General features: G+C 30.5%; 1 protein-coding gene across 5 annotated transcripts in view; it reads right to left on the bottom strand.

The window, feature by feature from the left end:
- Positions 1 to 18645, bottom strand: part of LOC112685429 (aryl hydrocarbon receptor protein 1-like) — a 69155-nt gene that overhangs the window by 2114 nt on the left and 48396 nt on the right. For 3 of the 5 annotated variants that reach the window (XM_025557302.1, XM_025557306.1, XM_025557303.1), the window contains 8 exons: positions 11438 to 11553; positions 11268 to 11357; positions 7240 to 7461; positions 6842 to 7032; positions 5379 to 5485; positions 4411 to 4552; positions 2947 to 3480; positions 1122 to 2177 (listed from right to left, as the gene is read on the bottom strand). In XM_025557302.1, the coding sequence (XP_025413087.1) occupies positions 1122 to 2177; positions 2947 to 3480; positions 4411 to 4552; positions 5379 to 5485; positions 6842 to 7032; positions 7240 to 7461; positions 11268 to 11357; positions 11438 to 11553 (2458 nt within the window). The remainder of the gene's footprint in view (positions 1 to 1121; positions 2178 to 2946; positions 3481 to 4410; positions 4553 to 5378; positions 5486 to 6841; positions 7033 to 7239; positions 7462 to 11267; positions 11358 to 11437; positions 11554 to 18645) is intronic. The other 2 variants (XM_025557304.1, XM_025557305.1) reach the window with 2 other exon arrangements.

Raw genomic sequence — 18645 nt, 5'->3', positions numbered from 1 at the left:
GTAAACAAAATAAAGCATAATAGTAGTTTAACAGTGATATCCATATTTATTATTCTATAACTATTTTAATACGACGGTTTCAACAATTAGACTTAGTAAATTAGTAAAGGCCTTTTTATACAAAAACCTAAGACCAAGAAAATGTGTTTAACCTTAAATTAATATTAAACTAACGGTTGGACAATAAATTATAGAAAAAATATTATTCTAAAATAATAACCGTTTTTGGTATTTAATTCAAATCGACCATGTTCGATAAAGATGTATTATCCTTATAAGGGTTATACCATTGTTTCCTAACCTTTAAGGTAAGATAGCCAACAAATGTCCCTTGTGGTAGCTTAATCTCTAAAATAGTTTTAATAAATACCTAATATGCATTAATATAATAACATTACTAATAATTTTATTATAAGGAATTTTATCATAGACTTTAACGTAATACTGCAAAAACTGAATACTGATACATACACTATATTTTGATAACTAAATTATTTTCCTTGTCAGTTTACGAACAGCAAACCATAAAAAATAGCGACTCAGTGTTGGGTCGCGACTCAAAGGTTGGGAAACAATGGGTTACATTATAATACATAATAAATTTGATTTAATTAAAAAAAAATTAACAAATTATTAATCGCAATTTTATTAACTTTGAATATACCTGATGTTGAATTTTTAATTCGAAACCGGTCGTACTTTACAAATATAAATGTATTTCAGCCTAAACATTTATTTATTTATTTATAAATAAATTTATCTATTATGAATATATTGTAATTGAAGAATTGTATATTGATTATATTCAGATATGTCATAATAAACGAAATTAAATAAATTACATTTTTTCGCAAAAAAAGCCAAATATTTTTAATAATTGGCAACTGATTAGCAGCTATCAAAATAAACGGTTTTAAATTCGCTCATGTGCGTGGCGTGATCGGATTAAAATCAAATTGACTGTATAGAAAAATATACTATTCAAAAAGTCTGCGGTTCATTTTATGAAATTGTGTTTCTGTGTTTAAACAAAATGGATTTTTGTTGTTAGTAAAGGCATTAATTTATTTTGATGTACGATAGCACTACGCGCGGTTGTGGCCGAAAATAAAAAAACTCACTGGTGGTTGTGATAAGCATAGAAGTGGTGCGGTGGAGGTGGGTGCGCGTGCGGGGGTGTCCATACCTCAGGGCCCCCGGTCAGGTGATGCTGCTGATGATGGTGGTGGTGATGGTACTGGTTGTGGTGATGATAGTGGTGGTGGTTAGCGTACGCAGCCGCAGCCGCTGCCGCCGCCGCTACTGCTGCCGTTGGGCTGGACGGCGTGTCCGGTATGTCCGGTTGTAAATGTGACTTGCAGAGCGGAACGGACGGACCTGAAGTCGGAGGCTGCAGTGGCGGCGCGGGTGGTGACATTTTCTTCTGCTGCATGTACGGCGACGGCGGGTGGCCGTTGGTCTGCGGCGACATCCTTGGCTCTGCACCACCACCATCGCCACTGCTACCGGTGACGCTGACAACACCACCACCACCGCCACTGCTTGCTCCCGTCGGACCTCCACCGCCGCTACCGCCACCACCACCATTAATACTACTACCACCGTTGCCACTGCCGCCGCCCGGAGATTGGTTGGGCGGCGATGACGACGACGAGTCCCCTATACACGTGCCCCACATGAGTACCGTTTGCCTGGGGACGTCCGAGTCGGATGATTGGATTCCGTACTCAGATTTCGTGTCTTCAATTTTCACACCGTTCGGAACCGGCGGCGACGACGAACTCTTCGTCCGGAACTGGACGTCGCACAGCGGCACCAGGTACGGCAGACCCGCGGCTGCGGCAGTGGTGACATCCATGTGACATTTGCTCATGTTGTCCTCGTTGCTCTGTTGTTGCTGTTGCTGCTGCTGCTGATGATGGTGGTTTTGGTGGTGCTGCTGATGCTGCTGTTGTTGTTGCTGATGGTGCTCCATTGACACCATTGGCGGCGAGCCATACAACTTGTCCACGCATTCTCGGCCGCTCACCGCCGCAGTCGACACAGTGGTCAATTGATCGTACGTAGGAAGACCGCACTGCACCGGCGGTCCTCTGGAGCTTATATCCAAGAAACCGTTGCCCATGTACGGCGTTGTGACTGGCGTGTGGTAATCGGTGTAGTAGTTGCCCAAAGGCCTGTAAACGTGGGGAGAAAATCGTTTTTAATGAATTCGCGTAAAACTCGTTTAATAATATAAATTATGAACAGTATTGAACTCTTTCTCGTTTGAAACTTCTTCTTAGACATTTAACGAATCGATTAAAAATTGTGTTTACAATTTCAAAGCGGAACAATACATATGCTAATGCATACGAGTTATATGTCGCTCGATTGCAATGTATTTTATACCTATTTACATCACCGATTGATTAATTATGATTTAATTGATCGTAGGTTTTAAAATCGTTTTATGACGGAAATAATCATATATAATGTGTCACAAAAATGTATAGTTATTGTTGTTATAAATATTATGTTATTAGAATAAATGTTTTCATCATAACAACATAGAATTTTTGAACGCAAAGGAGTTGCTTTTTGGGTATTTATTGGGTAAACTCTGATAAAGTGAATGCAAACATAATATACGGAACAGCGGAACTATTATACTGATAAAGTAAAACATATATATGTATTTCTTTTTCAGTAAAAAATTACTACAATCACAAGTATTATTATAAAATTACAACAATTTTACGAATGTCATGCCTCATTCGTTTGAAAAGAACACTTAGTAGACTGCGAGAGAGCGTTCAAAGCATTTTTCAAAGAATTTCGAGTTTTTTTTTTTTTGTGTTTAACAGTTTAGCTCGAAAACATTTTTCAAACACAACGATTACAGCGATTAAAATTGAACTTGCAATATCCCATCCGAACGATAAAAGTTCACGTCATAATGATTACCTGTACTGGAACAGATTATCCGTGGCCGTCAGGTATGGTATCCGAGTGTCGTAGAGGGTCTGATGGAAATTTGGTTGATGGTACCCACTGTTGTCGGTGGCCACGGCTCCGTTGTACGGTCCGGTCGTGTAGAGCGTGGTCGTGTTTAGGTTAGTGTAGAGCACGTCGGCAGTCGGCGGCGGCACAGCCGTCATGGCTGGCGCCTGAACAGCCGCGGGGTATTCGATGGCCACGGCTGGGGTTGTCGTTGGTACCGCGGCTGCAGCTGCGGCCGCGGCCGCCGATAGTTTCCGCTTCGTCCGGCATGTGGACAGAAAGTCCCGCAGGTGCGTCTTGTACCGACGCCTGGGTTGCGACGGTTGCGTTTGCCCGGACGTCCCGGTCGAGCCGGAGCCTGTAGTGACGTTGCTGTTCGACAGCGTTCCGGGGAGCTGTTCCGAGTCGCTGAAGTAACTGTTCGTCAAGCCTGCGTCCAGATAACTCACTTTGAAGTCCATTGTCCGCTTTCCAAGTAGATCGCGGCCTTCTTCTTCCCTATGTGCACAATTATTATTTCGTAAATTGTCAATCTAATCGTTTGGTGACCTATTTTATTTTATTTCAAATATGATACGCTCAGTGACGATGACGATGATTTTTTACTTTCAAAGGTTTTTGGAGATGTGAAAACGAACGGTGACAACTCGTATATTGTATCTTTTTCTTCCCCCCCCCCCCCATCTAATGTACAAATTAACTAGAGTGCCTTCATAAGATATACGCGCTACAACCAGGATATTTAGTGCTCGAAAAAATTAAAACTAGCCGATCTTTTATGTTTAAAAATTTTAAATTATTTGTTCATTGTTATTTTTAAAATACAATTTTAAAGAATAATAAAAATGTTATTTAATTACTAAGATTATGAATAAATTATACATGTATTATATTTTCTGAATTTCTTAAACTTTTTAGTAAACCCGAAAGAGTTTCATTGAAGCGCTTAGCGCTTTCACTCTCCCTCCAACTATAGAACTCGACTTCTTGTATAGATTATATATGAATATATTTTCAAAAATCAAAACATAAACCTTACTTATACAAGTATATTTAGTTAGTACTTAAGTTTAATTATCTTTATATTATTTAATTACTATATTAAATTTCAAATAATTAATTATTTTCGTTAATAGTTTTCATACAGTTAATGATAAAATATCTTATATTGTATGTACGGTAACGGAATGGCCAATTAGAATAATGCGCTAGTGCCAACGTGCACCATCACTAGTTCGGCCTGGCCATGGTCTCTTTCTCTGTCTCTCGTTAGCTATTTCTAAAGAAAAACAATTGTCCAAAGAGTAAGATAAATATATCGCTGTACAATAAAACGTCCCTTGTACACTAAGAAATTTTTTGTCAAATAAACCTAACAGTTACAAATTTAAAAAAACGGAGGAAAAAAGGTTATAAATGTAGACTTACATTAAAGGCCTGTGTGTGCCTATCACGAAATCAGGTTTTGAGTTCTTGTAAACAAGCCTAGAACTGGTCTGAAGCCACTGCCATGAGCCTTGTTTAGTTTGCACCCTGTATGCAATCATTCCCGACGCTCCAGTTTTCAGCACTAATTAAACAATGCGATTATTTTTATTGTACATTCAAATTTTTCTAGTTACCAATTTTCTCGAGCTAAATATTATAAAGTGTATATATTTTTTATTCAAATGCATTAAATTTGTGGTCGAAATTTTCAATAGGATAAAAATAAGTAAATATGTATACATTCAAACGATTTAAGGAATCGAACATTTTAATTTAAAATACTTTTACTCAGAAATCATTTATACAAGCTCAGTACTTAAACTATTATTTGACTACAATGATGCACGGTCAATTCGTATAAATGATCATCGAAATATATAGAATAAATGTTAAGCTAACAAAAAAAAAAAAAATGTAAAAAATATTTAGATTACGTTTGTCAAATAAGATTAAAAATGTATCCACGTATATAATGCAATATAAATAATAATAATAATAATAGCTAATTTAAAAATATAATTATAGGTTATGCATACATTGAAATAATTTAATTTAATTATAAATATGTATTTTCGAAAGAAATTTTTAATTATTATAATTTATACGTTTTATATACAATTTCTAAAGTAATGATATATTAAAAAAAAAAAACAGTTACAAAGTAAGAAAAAAGAGTAAAAATTATTATTAATTTATTATCATAATTTACTAAAAACATGTAAAATAATAATGAGTATTATTTTTATTATCCAATTTTGTTACAGTACACTTAGATCGAAAATTGCGTTTAAATTCGTGAGAGTATTATAGTGTAATAGAAATGTGTCAGATAATGATTAGGTGGGAATTAGATATTACCTATACACTAATAATAATTATAAATCAAGTTACCAGTAAAAGTCACTTACATTCTTGGTGGGCGCTTGCTACGTATGCTAAATCATCATAATGGACCAAGTCGTATCCTCCCATGTTACCAAGTTCGGAATCGCAATAACCTAATAATAATTTGCCTCTGAAAATAAAATAAAATAAAATAATATTTCTTTAGTTTTTATGAAAATTACTTATTCGTGTACAATAATATGATAGATCAGTGGTTTCCAAACTTTTTTGGGTTCCACATACCCCCCCCCCCCAAAAAAAAAAAAATAAGTAAAATAATCGCACCTCCTTATAAAATATTTTTTATTATTTTAATATAAGTAAATTATTTTCAAACGAATAATAAATATGTGGTAGTGCAATATACAATATAAATATTTGCCTTGCGCCTTCTCTAATAATTGCTATCGCCTCCAAACTTGGGAACCGCTGTGACAGATAATATGTGATCACACACGTAATAATAATACGAAATAATACCGTTTGAATTTTGTACGTATTTATACATTTTGATGTTAAAAAATTTAGGTACTGTATTTATACTTCATTCTGAATAACTTAATGAAATTTATGTTGATTCGGATATCGAGTGTGTCGTTAATTATAATAAAGACAATGAATTGGTTAAAGAAAAATGCGAATCCGACAGTGATATTCAACAGTTACATTAATAATCCAAATATAAATTAATGTATCATGAATAATTATAAAAGTTTTGTACATTAACAAACAAAAGTATAACAACCCAAAAAGTAGCATTTTTATTTTTAATTTGAAAATTAATTTTAACAAGTAAAATTAAGATAATATAAATCAATAAAACTAACGGATTATCAACGCCGAAGCAAAAACGTTCGAAGTATTAGTTATTATTAAAAAGACGTAGACGAAAGAAAACACATTATTTCAGTGTGTTTCGTCTAGTAATGTGCACTATCGAATAGATTCTATTTGATAGTTTTAATAGTATTGAACTATTCGAATATTCGAAATATTTTAACTGTTTTTGAAGATGGCTGATCGACAGTATTTTTTTAAGATATCTACTGTGAACTTAATGAAAAATCTCCAATCATTACTTTTTTTGTAAACATTTGAAATTTGTTCGATAAAAAATCATGAAAATTTAATATAAGTTTCTTCTTGAGTTGAAAATCGTTAGGAAAAAATGTTGACAATGCTATTTATATGAATCTGAAATTTAGATAAAATGACAATCAATACCATAATATGGTACTATATTATAGTAGTTTCATCCGAAGTAAAATGTATTTGATAGTTTCATTCGAATGAAAATGTATTCGATAGTTTCATTCGAATGAATTTTTGATAAAAAAAATACTAGGTCGTTTCGATAACTATTCGAATAAATTATTTGATAGTTTGTAACATCTATCGAATCCTATTCAACAGTATAAACTATTTGATTGTACCCATCACTAGTTTTGTCAGAATCGATAGAGAGGGATCATTATTGCACACGAACCTTTGGTCCATGGATACCAGGCTGAGATCTAGTTTATGTTTACTCTTGAACATGACTTCCTTGTGCGGTATTTCAAGTAAAGACGGTGGTCCGAAAGGTGTGCACAGGGCGAACAGGCCTAGCGGCGGGGGTTCATCTGATTTGCGGTTTTGGCCGTGAATCACTTTGATCCGTCCACGAACGTCCAGCCTCTATGTCAATCAAAAAAGATATAACAATAATAATAAATTAAAATATATATATATATAATCTATTATTCCTAAATTGCTCAAACGAGGAAAACTCGACGCACAAAACGATTTAAATATAATTATAATAATCGTACATTTTATTATATATTAAGTATATTATGTTTTTATTTATTAATCATTATTGTTATTGTATAATTAAGTTTTTACCAAAAAACCGGAAGTGTTGTCCAACAGACACCGGAAACGGATGGTGAAACTCCGCTGTAACAGACGGCTGTTATCCGGGTGCAAGGCCTCGTGCAACGTGATGGACGGAGACGGCGATCCCGGCTCCGTGGGTATGGCCGAGTTCCACATGAGCTGCCTCTGCAACTCCTCTCGGTCCTCGGAATGCACCAGCTCGTAGACGGACTGGTGCACGATGTCGGACTGCGAAATTAAACAGCATTGATAACGTTATGATAAGAATGCATCAAAATGCGTAAGCGCTGTGCTACGCGGCCCCGTTGTGGCGATAAAGACAGCACGAATACGTGCTCGTTTACAATATCGGTTTCGAATCGGATTCTAAAAGATCGATTTCAGCAACACGACTATAGTACTTTCAGTTATCAACCAGAACTGGTGCTAATAATTCGCGTATTTTGCCACTGCACACTTAATTTCACTAACACTAAAATATTTTAAAATAATGAATCTAGTAGTGCACATAAAACCAGGGTATTTATTAATAATTAGTTAAAATAAATAAAAATAAAATTAATAAATATGAAATATAAATAAAATAATAAAATATAAGACGACCTTCTAGTCTTGGTAAGTTGATTGAAGTTTATTATAATGTTCGACAAAAAATCGGTAAAACTTGATTCCTACATAAGTATAACTTTATTTGATGTTAGAGTTAAGGGTTTTAAATGAATATATAATCATATTCAATACCTAATCAATATAAATCAAACAAAAGTTTATAAAAACCAATAAATAAATGCTACACACTTTTAAATTTTCTATTGCACATTTTATATTAGCTACTGCACATCATTTTAGGTTACAATAAGAACAATTTTACAGTTCTCTTCAATTGGATGAATTCAGTTTTTTTAATGACAATAAAAACTTACAATAAGTGTATAAAAACTTAATACTTGCAAGATATTTACTCAATATTAGTAAACACCCATTATTATAAAAATAATGTAATTTTTAACGACTATTTATGATTATATTTTTTAATTTAAGCTCTAATATACTTGGGACTTTTTTCGGTTATTATTGCTGTCAACATTATTTGTTTTTAAAAATTATCAAAAAAAAAAAAATATATCAACTAATATTATTAATCTGTGGTTGGGCAAATTATTATTATTTATTTTATATATATACACAATTAATTGTATATTAGCATTTTCAAACCTTTCCAAAATCTAACAGGAAACTTTTGTATTATATATATATATAAGTATATAATATAGGTACACTCATTAATTTACATAATATATTAAAAGTACGGCTGTCATGCATATTCATTAAATTAATTTCACGTAAAATGTTGTTAGTTTAAGATATCAAATGAAATAAAAAAATTATACTTTTGTTCCTATTTATACATAACGAAAAGTAAAAAATATTAAAATTGAAACTGTAGGTAATAATAATTACCATGAGTTAATATAAAATGTGCACGTGGCTGCAGGAAACACAGTTCACTGACCACCAGGTTAGGTTCTCTAGTTTCCTTTTAGTTAATCCCACCTCTTACTCTTATGACATCGAGGAAAAATTAAAATCGGTAAACATTTTATTTTTTAAATTATAGATATTACAACTCATAAAAATCTATAAATGTGGTGTGATAAAATTGTATTAGCTATAAGCTAAATCTGAAATATTTTTTTTCTTTTTATTCATTGAGTAGATGATAAGATAGAACTACACGATTAATATTTTAGTATCTAAATAGAAAGTATTTTATTATAAAATAATAATATACAATAGACATGCATAGCCGTACTTTTATCGATAATCATAAATTTAAGTTTTGGATATTAATCATATGTTAGACACCAATGAAAATCAGTACAAATATATATATTAATTTTATCTATTCGAGTTGTAAATGCAATTAGCTTAAAATGTGCATATTTAATGAATTCTAAAAAAATATATCAACAACGGTTTTCACGACCGTTATTTGGAAAACTTTGTAGTTAAGAGTTGGAAATATATATGGTATACTATTAAGTTTCTATCATTTATTGAATGATTGTAGTGGATTTAATTAATTTGATCAACTGTGTTTCAAAACCGCGTTAAAATGTCTTTAAATTTTCTTAAACTACTTTAGACACGCACATTGTATTCGAACACGTTCTATTTTATTAATATCGTCCTTAAAAAAATATCGTTAATAGATTTAATAATTCGGTAATCAAAATAGATATTTAAGAAAATATTATAAATATTTATAAGTAGATATATTTATCATTATTCTTTTTTATTTTGTTCAAAAATTCTTTAATACACATCTATTACATAAGTTATATAGTAAATATTATTGGCTAAAATGAATTCATAATGTCACTCCATTATACAAACATTTCATAATACCTCATGATCAACAAAATAGATAAACTATACGGTTGCTTATACGTACTCATAAATAAACGTATATAGTACCTAAATAGTTGTTTACTTTAAATAATAATTAAAAAATATTATTATTAAAACAAAAATTGAATAGAATTTAAAACGATATAAATTTGCTTATTTCAGAAAGTCGTTAAAAAAAAGCAATATTTTCATTATTTTTTATTTAGTGGCAGTGATTTAATTAGTATAATATATTACTCCTATACTATTTTTAACTTTGTAATAAAGCATATGTAATAATATTCATGTATTCATTATTTTATCTGGGATCCAAACACAATTGATAATTTTATTTAATAGCAGTTAAATTCAGAAAACAATTTTTATTTATATTTAAAAATATTAATTTTATATATCTATAACAATACAAATTTTGGCGCATGGAATTTTTTACTTTTTGGTTTATTATTATGGTGACTATAAATTATATGCATTTAAGATCAAACAAATTCCATACGTTAAAAAATATTGTTAATTTGATATTCAATAAATTATATAATTAATAACGGAATCAATACATTTACAAAATAAATAAAATCAGCTGTGTAGGCAACTAAAACACGTTGGACTTTTCAATATTATTACAAGAACAAAATAAAATATTTCTTTGACATTAAATGGAATATTTAAATTTCTATTTTTTTAAGGTCATCCAATAATTACTGTAAATATTATCAATAAATGTACAACTTAGTATTATAAAATACAGAATATTTCAAAACGTTCAAAGACAATATATTTTATTTCGAACGTATATGAGCATAATGTTTAGTATAGAATTAAAAATATACCATTCTAAATCACTTATTTTTTTTATTCATAAACATTATTAAACTTATACCTACAATTAAATACTCTACATTGTATCCCGTAGGACATTAAAATGATTTAGTTTGTTAAAATTACAATAAGCTCAAGTAAAATGGTCATTCCAGTTAAACCTACATAATATTACCTCAATCTGTATATAACAACAAAATAAATACATCGAGTTTATATTTTATTGCGTTACACCTGAGGGTCTCTTGTGCGGCGACAGTTATGGTTCTTTAATATTGCTTCGCATAATATACAAAATATGTTACTTACACAGATGTGCCGATGTTGTGCTATAAATGTTCAATTAATTTGTCGGCGAGAAAATTAGTATCATAATAAAACATAATTAAAAAAACAAAAAATAATAATAATAATGAAAATATAAACTATGTCTAAACGCGTATAAAATATTGTTTTTGTTAGAATACATCTGCATGACCCATTAATAACAAACGTACCGCAGACGCAGCTGTTGAAATGTTACCTATATATACACGAAGTACTTTCATTATCCGTTTATACAATTTTTTTTTATAAATCTATATCAATTATTAACAGTTTTGAATGTATTTTTACAAAAATTAATCACAATATTAAAATGGTTGAAAATTACGAGTAAATTAAAATTAAAATATGTGTTGAAGTGATATGGTACTAAACGCCGGCGTAATTGCAGGTTTGCGAAGTATAAAATTAAAAGTTTGTATACAAAACGCCACCCGTTTACATAAAATAATCGATAGCATACAATAAGTTGAATTTACCTGATGAAAACCAAGATAATTTTCTATGGTATGTGTCGCGAAGAAAACCTCGCCGTCACAGGTAAGCATCACCAAAAAACCGTTTAATGCCTGTAGGGGACATAAATAGTTACATGTTCGGTTAGAACGATTCACTTCATTACGATTTTACTTTGAATCTAATCATTTACTTGTAGGAACATGTCTCCATCCAAGTACAAGTGATGTGGCTCCGGGCACGTTCTAGAACGCTGGTACTGGGAGCTGGTAACGTTAGCTTGTTCTTCTTTGGATTTGTGCATAGTAACTGTCGACAAGAAAAAAAAATGAGAAAAACATTAAAACACTATTAATCACACCGTGAGTAGTATAAATTGTGTTAGTCATCCGTGTAACGACTACCAGCTATTAAAATATTATTAATAAGTACACCCTATCGTGTGATGATTCAATTTGGAACTGATACGTATCTATTATAATATTATATACCATCGTACTAACAGCAACAACACTCCTCACATGCAAGCGCGGTATCGCCGTTCGGTATCAAAATGCTGCCACCGTCGCTTAACCATGGTTTTATTATTTTTATTTTTAAATGAGTCCCGTAGTAGCGTTAATAAAATTTCGATTCGTATGAAATTTAAAGATAACAACACGCGCGGCCCGCGAACTGGTTCAATGTAACACCCGTAGCATACAATTGCATATCGTAACTTCGAATCGCGAATTACAAGAAATGTTAATTGAAACCATTATAAAATGGTTATTTGGCGAATTGCCCAATACATGGTTATCGCGATTTCCTTTATATAAATAATATACGGCCGTATAGGCAACAAAAATAAAACCGGTATTTGTAACGTTTATACGTATAATAGACACACATACACACACATATGAATGTATGGTTTTAATCAGATTTTCCCTAAAATTTTCTCGCTGTGTTTAATTCTAATAAAATCGAAACGTGTGCATAAGGTCTACTCTGTGTCACGGGTTTTAAGTTTACTGCTGGTATTTTACTAGTCGATAATTTGCATACCAATGTCAAAATTATCCAGATTACTTGAGGCATGACGTTGTATAAAAACGTCCAACAACGTTAATCTGTTGTGCGTTTTGTCCATCCGTTTATAAGTATACATATTATTGTTTAAATATTATTATTAGGTACATACTTTGTTTATTTGACTGGAATTGTTTCAAGTCATAAAAATTAAACCAACAATTAAAAAACAAATATGTTTTAACGATAAAAATATTGCACAGAAAGCTGGTAAGTATATTTTTAGTATATTTATTTTTTTATAAGAAATTATGTTTAACAAGGTTATAGGTATAATTATAACAAACAAATTAATTTGATTCCTACAATTGGATATCGATTAAAAATTAAATATGTATTTAATTTGTTTAGCCATTGAATACAATTTTTCATAAATATAATCACAATATTAAATTAATTTCAGCATTATAGAAAATTAAAAAATATCTTTAGTTAGCGCAATCGAAATTACGAAAAATCATTAGACGTGGGAATATGTAAATATTGTTAGTTCATTAAAAAAAGAAAACTCCGTGACCTATAGTATTATAATATTTATATCATACACTATTTCATTGGAGTGCGTTAAAAAAACTCCTGAAAAAAGCGAATCGCACGATGTTTGCTTCGCGCAATAAATCCATATAGTAAATAAATAACAAAAAGACAAATAAATAAATAATGATAAAAATTATCGGCCGCCCGCTGGTGATGGCTTATTTACATCCCAAACAAATCGTAACCCATCGGCGCCCCACCTTAAAACAACAACTAACAAGCCTAGTTTATGGCCTCTGCCTCCTCGGCCTGTGTATAAGCATTGCGAGTAATATACCTATATACCCTTTTCACCCTTCTCTTCGCCTCATGTTCACTCGCTCAGATTTTTTCGTCTTTTTTTATCTAACGTTCTTTCAGTGGTTTTGCTTTAATTAACTGGACGAAAATTATTTATTATTGTGTACACAGCGGTCTTCGCCTGTATGAATGTTTTATTATTTATGAATTATCAGTTGTGTAATGCACATATACATATAGCTATACAAGAAAAGAAAATAAATAAAAAAGAAAAAAAACGTTTGTATAAAAGAAAAACTCATAATTCCGTCTGTAATAAAAACCGGATTCATAAACTTTGCTCGCGACGTACGATTTTATTAAACTTACAGCAGACATACCTACTCATACACCGTGTATATGTATACATAAAGGTATATGTTTACGTGATGAAGTTTTTCAAGGAAACTTTGGCGTGCGTATTATGAGTGCGGGGTGGCGCGACGCAATTGCTTTCTTCCCCTTGTCACGACCGATAACCCGTTCGCCGAGTGACATAAATATATCACATGTCAGATTTTCGGAGAAAAAAAAATAGAAAAATTAGAAAGACCGTATATACGTACTATATGATGTACCATACTATATGTACCCCACCGGCATTACCACGTCCTGCACAGCACGTGCTCGGCTTTCACATGTTTCATCCTGAACCGCGTTTCCGTAGGTATACACACACACACTTGCGGTACACGTATACATTTTATCATTGGCCTTCGCGGCGGGTGCGTTAATAGTGAGAAGGGTACGGGGGCGCCGAAAAACCGTTCTTTGCACGCGATTCCGTCGCGGCTGTTTATGTAATCCAGTTACCATGGGCACCTGGCGTCAAAACAAATCATCCCCTATATACGTTGCAACCACCCCCTCAGTCACAAATAAACGATTTGTGTCTCCCATGTATCCCCTTCCTCGTGTTCCCTCTTCTCCGGGATCACTGCCACCGTTAGGCAGTGCTTGGGTGTACATACCATGTACATATATAATATGTATATACCTACTCGAACAATACACATGCGCACGTACGCACGCGCACACACACACACATATATATATATATATATATATATAAATGAACGCGCGTGCTTGAAAAATAATATTCCGGCGAAATATCGCGTAAACTGGATTTCGTCCCCCCTGCAGCCATTGCTGCCGTCGCCGGATATGAAGTCCCAGATACATCAAGGGTGAAGACGTATTATGTTGTAAAAAATTATCGTGGTCATTTCAAACATGACGTTATCCAGCTGAGATCACAGCTTGTTTATTGTAATAAAAATAATATCATATATCTTTTTATGACTTTCGAGATGTTTTATTCCCTCCGCGGTGAGTCCCCCCCACCACGTATCCTATTCTTCCTACAATATCGACGTGTGGGAACTGCGCTGTGAATTATGTGGTATTCAACAATATTCACTATGTACACACATATATTTATAATATATTAACGTATGTGTATGAATATTTAGCCCACACAAACACAATATTTAAAATGCAGATGAAAGCAAATTCGTACTAACGTCCATTGAAAATTTGCACCACAGTCGTGCATAATTTAAAATTTTTTGATTTACATTTCATTTTTTAAAAAGTTTTCATGAAATGTCTCATAAACTATGCACACAACTAACACACTCATTGAAAATGATAATATAAATATATTATCATTGCAATAGTATCTATGCTACTGCAGCATATGGACAGTATTGATTCTTGTGCCTGATAGTATTATAGAACAATATGTTGTCAAATTTATATGCTGCATAATAATATATATAATATAGGACGAATTTATTATCTAATTTGTATAGAACAAATATATAGTTAACTCGATTTCACTATACAAAATGCAATTATTAATTCATCATGAGTAAAATAATGAAACTTCAATAATACAATATTGATGCATTGAATTTTGAATACATAGGTATAATAAAGAAATTTATTTTGTATATTAAAATTGCTTTATATTTTAACAAAAATCCTAATACAGTTTGTGTCAAATAAAATAATTTTTTCAAAGAAAAGATTTAAAAGATTGTAAAAATGTGCTGACGAAATACTATAATATTTTATTTAATAAAATATTTATTTATTGTTATTTATATAAAATTAGTAATATAATTTTTTAGTATTAACCTAATGATTCAGCACAACTGACTTTTTATAGAACAGATTTCTTTTTTTATCGCATACTTACGATAAACTAACTAAAAAAAAAATTATATTTTTCTATTTTTAATATCTTTTCATAACTATACTTTATATTCAAATGATTTATTTATTATTATATTCCAATATCAGTACCTATATTATATAAATATTGTTGGACCCCTTACAAAAAAATAAAACACTAGAATATGATAAATATTAAATACAGATAAAAAACAACATACCAGTTTATTTTTAAGATGACCCTTAATAATCTATTTTATTTTTTTCAACAAAATAACTTGTGATTTTAATAATTTAAATGCAAATTCAAGGTAATAATTAAATCGGTCATTTCGAAAAGGCCATTTCTCCACACATTTTCAAAACTAGTTTTATGTGATCGATGTGTTTAACTAATAATAATGCATATTTCCTGCGAGATCGTCATATCATAGTTGATTTTTTATAAGGGAATTAAATAATTCAACCATTTTCAATTTTTATCTAAATTTAATTTTGATCTCTAAAAACAGTTTTTAATGATTTCTGGAAATTTTCATTTTATGGAGATATGGCCTTATCGAATTGACAGATTCAAAATTTTTATTAATTATTAACATTAGCTACATTTATGTATTATATATAGTATACATGTATATATATATACATGTATATATATATATATATATATATGTATAGATGTATACATCATTTAGAAAAATAAATTAAATTTTTATTTTTTTCGTAAATATATAAGTTGTACTCGAACAGAAAAGTAACAATTTATTTATAAAATATTTCATTAAAAATAGTATAATATTTTATCTGTTTTTCACTTAAATAAAATAAAAAAATTTTCTCGAAGAGCGAAAGTAATACTTGATATTTTTTTAAATATTAAATACAGTTATGAATTAAGAACATCATTAATATTTAGGGCGGAACTCTTCGCCCAAAAATGACCTTCCTCTTTTTGCCCACGTCCTCTTTTCGACCAAAAATGAAAAAACAGTTTCCTCTTTTCACCCAAAAATAATTGTATTATTTTCGCCCATAGTTTCACGTTTTACATTTTGGAAACCACTTTCTCAAAATTAATAATTTTTAAAAAATCTTATTTGATATTCGATAAAATCACGTTTTTGATTGTTATTAATATAGTCAGTCGAGAAAAGTGTATAAAGGTGCCGACTCTTCCATCGAAATATATAGTTTAAAACACTTTAATAAATGTTATAATTACTTAAAAGTCATAATTAATATGAATATTTGTATTATTTTACAACAACAAAACAAATTATTTATTTAAGTAGTAACCTGATCAAATTACTTATTAGTTATTTTACATCGATAACACTATTTTAAATACTTATTTTTAACACTTATTAAATTATTATTAATAATTATATATTTTTTCTATTTTTTTATTTGATTATATGATTTTTTTTTTAAAAATTATTAATTTTGAGACAGTGGTTTCCAAAATGTATAACGTGAAACCATGGGCGAAAAGAATACAATTATTTTTGGGCGAAAAGAGGAAACTGTTTTTTCATTTTTGGTCGAAAAGAGGACGTGGGCAAAAAGAGGAAGGTCATTTTTGGGCGAAAGGAGTACCGCCCAATATTTAAATGTACTTAATCAAACACTAGATTCTCAATTGTTTTAAATAATTTCCATTTAGAAAATAACTGTCTTTAAAACATCTATAGATGGTTACATCTATTGATGTTAAATTGATTGTAATGAATTGAATAAAATACTAATAAACCTATACATTTTTTTTTTTTTTATATATAATTTATAGATTTATTCATGTTTATTCTACATTAGATTGATTTATGAATCTAGTATAATACAAAATCATTATTTAAATTGTGTTGTTATTTTTAATAATATCAATAATTCACTTATATAAGTATGATATATAAATTAAAAATCAATACGTATTTACTATATTAGCATAAAAAAGACACCATAAAATCGTTTTGATTTTTAATATGTCAATTAAAATACTAGGTAAAAATAGTTTTTATTTCCTAATAATGTTTTGATAAAAATAGAATATGATTTTTCATTTTATTTAAAACTGGAGGAATATATTAAGCGGACTAAACTTCAAAACAAAACGGACAGCTGCCGACTCTCTAATTTAACCTGCAGTGCGAGTTATTAATGATTTCTTAAACTAGTAATTATGCATAATAATATGGAACACGTCAGTTATTCGATATACTAGTAGTGCCCATATAAGTATGAAAGTATGAAAAATAATATAATAATATACCCCTACATATATGTATGACTGCTTTTATTTCCTACAGTGAATATATATATGTATATCTTTATGTTCTATTTAGATTTTTTTCTTTTTTTTTAGAGTTTATAACAGTTGAATTTAATGAACATACATGTATAATATATTAAACATATACATACGATATATACAAGCCTTTGATTGAAATGAAACACATATCGACAAAAAAAAGAAAATCAAAAATAATAATTTATTTTTGTTAAAACAGAAACGAGAGAAACATACACTTTAAATGTTACTGTTATATATTGATAAATTTACCCGTTAACAACACACAAGCATGGTGGGTATTATATAATGGTTAAACAAATATATTATGTGGAGATACAAAATACAGAAATATTACTCGGGAACACGACTAAATAAACACGTAAGAATAACGAACGAAATCAATGACTTATGAGAGACCACATAGAGTTTTAGACGACCGTAAAATACAGTGTAGAGTAGCTGTTGAGATAGAATATATGTATGTGTATACTTTTGATCAGTCGCTATAGTGTTTCAGTCTTGTTATACGACGGAATGTAAGACGTGATACATTACGTGATAATAGTAGCCAACTTGTGTGCAGTAATTTATAGCCTTGGATGCATTACTGGCATTTTATAGTTTAAAAAAAAAAACATAGACATATTACTGTAGCGTACGGAGGACATACGCATGCGCGACGATGCGCGGCCAATATAATTAATTGTATATAATATTGATTTTTGTTCATACCCAATCACAGAATAGATAAATAGGTATTATTTTATGTACGTGATCATAAAAACGCTTTCATAATATTTGAAAAATCATCAATGTAAATATGCGCGCGATTCTGGTTTCCATTCCCATGTTTTTGTAAGGTTTCCGTTAAGTTTTTTTTTTTTTTTGGCGTGTATTACACGACCGCAAGATAATTCGGTCTAAACCGATAGCCCGAAACACAAGTAACAACTCGTGTTCTAATTCGTCTATGCACACACACACACACACACACACACACACACATACATACATACATACATACATACATACATACATACATACATACA

The sequence above is a fragment of the Sipha flava genome, unplaced genomic scaffold (genome assembly GCF_003268045.1).
Source record: "Sipha flava isolate LNK unplaced genomic scaffold, YSA_version1 276_pilon_pilon, whole genome shotgun sequence".
Lineage (NCBI taxonomy): Eukaryota > Metazoa > Arthropoda > Insecta > Hemiptera > Aphididae > Sipha > Sipha flava.
This window is presented reverse-complemented; position numbering and strand designations above follow the sequence as displayed.